Here is a 9,378-nt window from a genome sequence, read left to right as displayed (position 1 = left end):
CCTCAGCACCATTTCTGGCTTTTTTCTATGTTTGTGGTACCGAGGAATTGAACCCGGGTCTTCATGCATGCTAGACAAGCACTTTAACCACTAGGCCAAACTCCCGGCCCCTATATTCTATTTTTTTTCACAGTAAAATTACTGTGTACTAGTGATATTCATCACATTTGTTTAACCAGGAGTTTCCCAGGTGGTGTTTTACAGGTCATCCTTCTGCTGTCTATGCCACTGCAAACTGGGGAGCTCTAAGGAGGAAGCAAGTTTGGGCTTTCAAGCTTGGGTTTGATTTCTTTGCCTTCCCACTTAACCAGTAGAAAGCAAATCACTTATAACTCCATCTAGCTCCCATAAGAGAGCTATAAGAGACATTTAGTATTCCCTTTCTTGTTTTTAGAATGAGCAAACCTGGGGGCATGGGCCAAATGGTAATTTGCTAGCAAATGGGGGTGGGAAGAAGCTCAATTTAAAACTGTGAAAAGCTCTATTAAATGTTAGCTACTTTTATTATATCATTGCTAACCTTCTGCACCTCCTTCTGTCTCCAGACTCCTAACCCTTCCCTGTACATGCTTAGACCTTGATCTGTCTGGCTAAGTGGGGAACATCATTCCCCACCCACCCCCCTTTTTTTTTATTGTGGGGATTGAACTCTAGACCTGAGCGCTGTTCCTGAGCTCTTCAGCTCAAAGCTATCACTCTACCACCACTGCACCACTTTCAGTTTTTTCTTTGTATGTGGTACCAAGGAATTGAACCCAGGTCTTCATGCATGCTAGGCAAGCACTCTACCACTAGGCCAAACTCCCAGTCCCACATCATTCCCTTTTTAAAGATTTATCCCTGGGCCGGGATAAATACATAGAAAAAAGGTGGAAGTGGTGCTGGGGTTCAAGTGGTAGAGCTCTAGCCTTGAGAAAGTCCAAGGACAGTGCTCAGGCCCTGAGCTCAAGCCCAGGACTGGCAAAAAAAAAAAAAAAAAAGGATTCATTCCCCCCAGCCGGGCACAGTGGCTCACACCTATAATCCTAGCTACACAGGAGGCTGAGATCTGAGGATCCAGGTTCGAAGCCAGACCAGGCACAAAACAACTTGAGACTCTCATCTCCAACTAACCTCTAGAAAATGAGAAGTGGAGCTTGGCTCAAGGGTAGGGCAGTAGCCTTGAGCTGAAGAGCTCAGGGACAAAGCCCAGAACAAGTTCAAGGCCCATGACCCACCAAAAAAAAAAAAAAAGGAAAGAAAAAGATTCATCCTTCCAAAGGATCTGCTCCCAACCATCCAGGGATCTCTGCCAACTAGGGTAATAAAGGTAGTACAGTGCAGCCTCTCACCTGCCTGGAATGCCGGAATGCTCTTCAGAATAGGCCTCTTGGCCAGAATTCCTCTGCCTTTTCTTCCTAATGCAAGATTCCTCCCTGCCCTCCCACTTGCCTTTTCTGCCTTCTCCTTTAGGAACTGGTGTGCTTATCATAGTTGAGATGAAGTCGGGGCTTAGGCTCTTCCTTGAGGGGTTCCTGAGCCTCATGTATTAAGAGTTCCTGAACTTCCTGTGATAAGTTCCCATGGACATTTTGTAATCATTGGGAAGTCTGTCCTCCAGGCAACAGGATCCCTGAGAGTAGTGACTGCCCTAGCCCAGACAGAACTCCCTGTCATGGTACTCACATTTATAGCTAACATTTCAGTCAGTTTCCATTACAACATGATTTCCGCCCAAGTTATCTCATTTGACTTTGAAGCAGGGATCATTATCTCATTTCCATTTTTTAAATTAGGAAACGCCTGATCCTGGGCTGGGGGCTGTAGCTCAGTGGTAGAATGCTTGGCTAGTGTGTACAAAGCTCTGGGTTTGGTCCTCACTGGAAAAGGAGGAGGAAGGAAAAGAAAAAGAAACATTATTACATAGATTAAACATACACCTACACATACACACACACACACACACACACACACACACACTACCTTTTAACTACAGTCCATAATGTACTGCTTAGCAATTTGTATCAGTTGTCATAAGGGGGAAAAGGTAATGTTAGCTAGGTTTGAGGTAAATTAACAGTATTGAATTTATTGAATAAATTTAGGTTTCCTAGGTTCATGGTGCTTAGGTATCTTTGGTTTGAAAATAAATTTTATATATATCAAAACTATATTATTTATGTGCTCTTTTTCTTAGAGTCACAATGGATACTACTAGCCATAGCCTTGTCCTTCTGCAACAGTTGAACATGCAGCGAGAATTTGGTTTTCTATGTGATTGCACAGTTGCTATTGGAGATGTATACTTCAAAGCCCACAGAGCTGTGCTTGCCGCTTTTTCTAACTATTTTAAGATGATATTTATTCACCAAACAAGGTAAGGATATGTTTTTGTAAATAAAAAATTTTAAATCTTGTGATATATGTGAGTGTATGCACAGGTGTGCATATATTTTTATACTTCTTGAATCACACTCCTACTCCCAGCCCTTTCCCCCCCCCCTTTTTTTTTTCACTGCTCCTGGAACTTGAACTCATCGCCTATGGGCTGTCTCTGAGCTTTTGTGCTCAAGGTTGGCACTGTACCACTTGAATCACAGCTCTGTTTCTGGCTTTTTGAGGTAGTTAATTGCAGATTAGTCTCATGGACTTTCCCTGGCCAGTCTGGCATTGAACCTCAGTTCTCCTACCCAGCTCCTTCATTATCTTTTGAATAGGGTCTCACATGTATGCCCTGGCCAGTCTGAACTGTATTCATCTATACACTTCCCATGTAGCTAGGATGACTAGCAGATGCTACTAATCCAGTTGCGAATTGAGACAGGATCTCTTATTTATGCATAGGCTGGCCTGGAACCATGATCCTTCTCTTCTCCACTTCCAAAGTAGCTAAGATTACAGCATCTGGCTCATTTCAACTTCACCTTTTTTTGGGTGACGGCGGGGTGGGGTGGGGGGCGGTACCAGTATTGGAGCTTGAACACAAAGGCCTTGGATTTCTTGCTCAAGGCTGACAATCTTTTAGTTGAACCATAACTCTACTCCAGGCTTTTTGCTGATTAATTACAGATGAGAGTTTCACAGTGTTTTTGTTTTGTTTGTTGTGTTTTTTTGGTCTGGTGGCTGATTGGTGATAAGAGTTTTATGGACTTTTCCTTCCTAGGCTGGCTTAGAACCATGATCCTCAGATCTTAGCCTCCTGAATAGGATTACAGGTGTGAGTCATCAGCACCACCAGAGTTTCATTCTTTTTGATGGTTGAATAATATTCTATTGTATATATAAGCCACATTTTGTTGACCCATTCACTGTTTTTTTGTTTTGTTGTTTGGGGTTTTTTTTTTTGCCAGTCCTGAGGCTTGAACTCAGGGCCTGAGCACTGTTCTCAAGGCTAGATCTCTACCACTTGAGCCATAACACCACTTCTGCTTTTTCAATGTATGTGGTGCTAAGAAATGGAACCCAGGTCTTCGTGAGTACTAGGCAAGCCCTCTACCACTAAGCCAAACTCCCGTCCCTGAACCCATTCATCTTTTGATGGAATTCAGATTTTTTTTCACCTGTTATCTGTAGTACTAATGCTTCGCTGAACATTGTCATCTATAGGAGTCCCTATGACCAGTTCTTTTAATTATGTACTTAATAGATGGTTAAATTCCTTAAGAGCAGGACATCTATTTTAAATTTTTCCACCCCAAGTACCTAGTATAATGCATATGGCTTAGGGATCTGAGTTTCTTTCTGAAGGCAGTGAATTGAACATGAAAGCTTATTAGTAGGCCATAAAAGTCACACAAAATGAAACAGTATGCATTTGTGATTGTGTTCCAAGAAATTGCTTTAACTTAATATTTTACTGCTAAGTACAAGACTATTAAGTTGTGATTCATATTGTGTGGGTCTGTTTTTATTTTAACAGTGAATGCATAAAAATACAACCAACTGACATCCAACCTGACATATTCAGCTATTTGTTGCATATTATGTATACGGGGAAAGGGCCAAAACAGATTGTGGATCATACTCGTCTAGAAGAAGGGATTCGATTTCTTCATGCTGACTACCTTTCTCATATTGCAACAGAAATGAATCAAGTCTTCTCCCCAGAGACAGTGCAGTCTTCAAATCTGTATGGCATTCAGATTTCAACAACCCACAAAACAACGGTCAAACAAGGGCTGGAGGTGAAAGACACTCCTGCCAACACCAGTGGAAACAGAGGGGCTGTCCAGGGTGACCACGCCCAGCTGCAGCTCTCTCTTGCCATTGGACTGGATGATGGCACTGCAGCCCAGCAGAGGACCCATCCTTCCACTCAGGCTTTGGAGGAGCCCCAGAAGCCCCCAGTGTCAATCAAGCAGGAGAAATGTGATCCAGAGGCTATGATCTCCCAGGGCCACCCCACTCCCTTGCCAGAGGTAACAGGCCCTTCTTTTACAGAAAATGGTATCAAAGTGCACGTATGTCATTACTGTGGGGAGCGTTTCGAATCCCGTCATAACCTAAGACAACATCTCCATACCCACGTGTCTGGATCACTCCCCTTCGGTGTTCCTGCCTCCATTCTGGAAAGTAATGACCTTGGTGAAGTCCATCCACTTAATGAAAACAGCGAGGCTCTCGAATGCAGCAGGCTCAGCTCCTTCATTGTCAAGGAGAACGAACATCAGCCTGACCACTCAAATCGAGGAACTGCAGAGCCTTTACAAATCAGTCAGGTGTCTTTGATCTCCAAGGACACAGAGCCAGTAGAACTGAACTGTAATTTTTCTTTTTCAAGGAAAAGAAAAATCAGCTGTACCATTTGTGGTCATAAATTTCTTCGAAAGAGTCAGTTACTAGAACACATGTATATACACAAAGGTAAATCTTATCGATACAACCGATGTCAAAGATTGGGTAATACATTGGCGCAGAGATTTCAGCCCTATTGGGACAACTGGTCTGATGTCCCCTTGAAAAGTGCTCGCTTGTCACAAGAACATTTAGATTTGCCTTGTGCCTTAGAGTCAGAACTCACACAAGAAAATGTGGACACTATCCTAGTTGAGTAGCAGCTTCTTCAGAATTTTCACTCCAAGGCATTTTTTATTCATAAATTATTTTCCTCAAATTCTATTGACTTTTAAGAACAGTGTATCCATAGTTTTAAGTATTGATCTATGGTTATTAAATTAACTTTCAGTTAGTCTAGCTTTATAAACTTCTTATAATTAAATCATATGTTAGACATCAGAAAGGCAGGGCAGGCCTACTGACTGAAATCTTTAATCCTAACAGATTGGGAGGTAGAGATTAGGAGGTGGTGGCTCAGGGTCAGTCTGGGCATATAAATTGTCATTTCAGTCAATAGCTGGTTGCAGTGATACTACAGTATACACCTGCCATCCCAGTATCAAAAGAATAAGAACACAAACCACACATAAAGGGATCTTATTTTGAAAATAACCAACTGATGAAGTGACCAAAAAGGAAAAAAATCAGAAGTAGAAATATGGAAATCTCAGAGTAATTTACAGGATCTCTTTAAACTTTTCCAGCTTGCAGAATCAGTAAAATAAATTTGAATATGATGAAATATAAGAAAAAAAATTTAGACAATATTCTAGAGACTGGGGATGTAGCTCAGTAGTAGCTCGGCAAGCATGTTTGTTTGTGGTCCTCAGTTTAATACCCAGTACTGAATTTTTTTTAATTAACCATACGTATATATCTTTTCTTTCTTTCTTTCTTTCTTTCTTTCTTTCTTTCTTTCTTTCTTTCTTTCTTTCTTTCTTTCTTTCTTTCTTTCTTATGGGTCATGGGGCTTGAATTCTGGACTTGGACTCTGAGCCTGGGCGCTGTCCCTGAGCTCTTCAGCTCAAGTCTACCATCCTACCCCTTGAGCCACAGTGCTACTTCTGGTTTTCTAGTAGTTTATTTGAAGATAAGAGTCTCATGGACTTTAGTGTCCTGGCTGGCTTTGAACCATGATTCTCAGATGCCAGCCTCCTGAGTTAGCTAGGATTACAGGTGTGAGTCACTGTGCCCAGCTTACTTCCAGCTTTTTGCGTGTATATGTGGTACCAAGGAATTGAACCAAGGGCTTCATGTATGCTAGGTGAGCACTCCACCACCAGGCCATGCTTCTGGCCCAAGGATTATTTTTTTAAGTATGTTCTGTCAGAGGAGATTGGTAATTATTTTAATATGTATCTGTTATACTTTTTTGGGGGGGGGGGTCATGGGGCTTGAACTGGGCCTAGGCATTGTCCCTGAGCTCTTCACCTCAAGGCTACGGCCATACCCTTGAGCCAAGCCCCACTTCTCAGTTTTTTAGAGGTTAATTGGAGATAAGAGTCTCAGGTCCTTTTGTGCCTGGGCTGGCTTTAAACCTTGATCCTCAGATCTCAGCCTCCCAAGTAGGATTACAGGCGTGAGCCACCACACTCGGCTTCTATACTTTTTTTTTTTTTTTTGACAGTCCTGGGCTTGAGCTCAGGGCCTGAGCACTGTCCTTGGACTTTCTCAAGGCTAGAGCTCTACCACTTGAGCCTCAGCACCACTTCCAGCTTTTTTTCTATGTATGTGGTACCGAGGAATCGAACCCCGGGTCTTCATGCATGGTAGGCAAGCACTCTACCACTAGACCAAATTCCCAGCCCCTATGTTATACTTTTAAAGTTAGTTTTGGAGGTTTTTTTTTTTTTTTTTTTTTTTGACAGTCCTGGAACTTGAGCTCAGGGCCTGAGCTCTCTGTCCTTGGACTTTCTCAAGGCTAGAGCTCTACCACTTGAGCCACAGCACCATTTCTGGCTTTTTCTATGTATGTGGTACTGAGGAATTGAACCCAGGTCTTCATGCTTGCAAAGCAGGCACTTTACCACTAGGGAAAGCTCTTGGCTTAAAAGTGAGTTTTAAGACATAGTTATGCTATACCAAAATCACAGGTAGTTTAAACTTTTTATTTACTAGCCCTGTAACATCTTCCATAGTTTTTATTTACTTAATATTTAGTATACCTCATTTTTAAAAAGAAAATATATCATGCCTACAATCCTAGCTAGTTAAGAGGCAACTAAGTTCAAATCCTGGAACCAACACTTGAAAGTTAAAAGAGAGGACTGCTGGGTGCTGGTAGCTCACACTGTAATTCTAGCTACTCAGGTAACTGAGATCTGAGGATCATGGTTGGAAGCCAGTCCAGGCAGAAAAATCTATGAGACACTAATAACCAGTTCTCTAGCAAAAAACCAAACAAGTGCTAGCCCAGAGTTTAGTCCCTACTAATTACACACACATACACACACATACACACACACACACACACACACACACACACACACACACACACACCCCTACCTTAAGAGCTGGCTCACACCAGTAATCCTAGCTACTCAGAAGATTAAGACCCCACTGTATATCACTGTATATAGGACTATCTTAAATTAACCAGCAAAATGATGGAGGGTTAGCTCAACTGGTAAGGTATCAGCTGTGAACAAGAAAGCCTAGTGAGAATCTTTGAGGCACAGAGTTAAAGCTCCTATACCAGTAAAAACAAAAACAAAAAAGAATCATCTTGTTGGATGCTGGTGGCTCATGCCTATAATCTTAGCTACTCAGGAGGCTGAGATCTGAGGATCATGTTTCAAAGCTATCCTGGTAGGAAAGTCCATGAGACTCATCTCCAGATAACCACCAGGAAACTGGAAGTGGAGCTGTGGCTCAAAGTGGTAGAGCACTAGCCCTGAGCAAAAAGAGCTCAGGGACAGCACCTAGCCCTGAGTTCAAGCTCCATAGCTGACTCCCCCCCTCCCCCCACACACAAAATCTTATTGAGTCAGATATAAAAAGAGATGGGGATTCAGATTTATCTACATTCACTAACACCTCATTACCTTAATCTAGAGCTTTTCCTAGGGACCTTAAGAAAAGTTGAAACTTATTTATCTGGGTGGTACTGAAGTTGAACTCAGGAGCTTACACTTGCTAGGTAGTCTCTTTGCCACTAATCAGCCCTAATTTGAGGTTTACTTAGGTTTAAAGAAAATAAGCTGGGTGGATACCTGTAGCTCACATATGTAATCCTAGCTACTCAGGAGCTGAGATCTGAGGATCACAGCTTAAAACCAGTCCAGGCAAGAAAGTCTGAGACTCTTACCTCTAATTACCAAAAGGCTAGAAGCTTTTTTAGGACCGGTGGCTTAAGACCTGAATTCAAGCTTCAAGACCAGCACAAAAAAAAAAAAAAAAGAAAGAAGGAAAATAAAATGCTTTTCTGGGGCCGGGAGTTTGGCCTAGTGATAGAGTGCTTGCCTGGCATGCACGAAGACCCAGGTTCAATTCCTTGGTACCACATACTTAGAAAAAGCCAGAAGTGGTGCTGAGGCTCAAGTGGTAGAGTTCTAGCCTTGAGAAAAATCCAAGGACAGTGCTTAGGCCTTGAGCTTAAGCCCAGGACTGGCAAAAAAAAAAAAATTGCTTTTCTGTCCCCAGTGACATGATTTTCTAGACTGCTTGAGTTGATGTTAGTTTTCAGGAAGTCACATCTGTAATCTTAGCTCCTCAGGAGGCTGAGATCTAAGGATTATAGTTTGAAGCCAGCCCGGGCAAGAAAATCCAGAAGCCTCTTATTTCCAGTTAACTACCAAAAAGCCAGAAGTAGAGCTGTGGCTCCAGTGTTAGAGCAATAACCTTGAGCAAACTAAAAGCTCAGTGACATCATCTAGGCCCTGAGTTCAAGCCCCAGGACCAGCACACACACAAAAAAGGAAAGAATGAAAGAGAACACACTCTGTAGCTTGGTATTCCAAACTGTAACTTTGAAAATATTAGGGACTGAATTTGTGGCATAAATAGTAGAGTATCTGCTTAGCAAGTATGCCCCAGTACCTCCAAAAACAACAGCAACAAAAAATAAAACAGGAAAGTAGGCATGAAGGAATATTTAACTAAATGGCAATTCAAAAATTCTTTTTTACATATCTTTTAGAAGTTGATTTGTATTCTGCAATTAATACTTCTCTTTAGCCTTTTTAAGGAGGATATTAGGTTTCTGGCATTTTTGGAAATGAAACTTTGCCAGTTTCAATGTTATTGAAAGTTTTCCCAAATTGTTTTCTCATAATGAAAGAACAAAACACTGTTGAAGAAAGCTGGGTGCTGGTGACTCATGCTTGTAATCCTACCTACTTAGGAGGCTGAGATATTAGCATCTCAGCTCAAAGCACCTCAGAAATATCCATGAGACTTTTTTATTTCTAATGAACCAGCAAAAAGCTGGAAGTGGAGCTGTGGCTCAAATGGTAAAGTAACCAGCCTTGAGTGGAAAAGCTAAGGTATAGCACTTATGTCCTGAGTTCATATCCCAGTGAATAAATAACACTTGATTTATTTGATGCAAATGATCTAAATAGT

At 41.8% G+C, this 9,378-nt stretch overlaps 1 protein-coding gene across 1 annotated transcript; it reads left to right on the top strand.

The window, feature by feature from the left end:
* The first annotated feature begins 399 nt into the window (after positions 1-399).
* Zbtb25 (zinc finger and BTB domain containing 25) lies at positions 400-5,432 on the top strand. The gene is made up of 2 exons (XM_090344264.1): positions 400-2,356; positions 3,899-5,432. The coding sequence occupies exons 1-2, from the start codon at positions 2,184-2,186 to the stop codon at positions 5,031-5,033; spliced, it is 1,308 nt and encodes a 435-aa protein (XP_090200390.1). The 5' UTR covers positions 400-2,183; the 3' UTR covers positions 5,034-5,432.
* The last annotated feature ends 3,946 nt before the right edge of the window (positions 5,433-9,378 follow it).

Source organism: Megascapheus bottae, chromosome 14 (genome assembly GCF_031878675.1).
Source record: "Megascapheus bottae isolate mThoBot1 chromosome 14, mThoBot2.hap1, whole genome shotgun sequence".
NCBI classification, from domain to species: Eukaryota; Metazoa; Chordata; class Mammalia; order Rodentia; family Geomyidae; genus Megascapheus; species Megascapheus bottae.
The sequence above is the reverse complement of the archived record's forward strand: the minus strand, read 5'-3'. Positions and strand labels throughout refer to the sequence as shown.

Bases quoted from the DNA above. Each gene is read 5' to 3' on its own strand.
- Zbtb25 (XM_090344264.1), top strand. From the start codon at position 2,184: ATGGATACTACTAGCCATAGCCTTGTCCTTCTGCAACAGTTGAACATG. The intron at 2,357-3,898 runs GTAAGGATATGT...TTATTTTAACAG, and splicing joins ATATTTATTCACCAAACAAG to TGAATGCATAAAAATACAAC.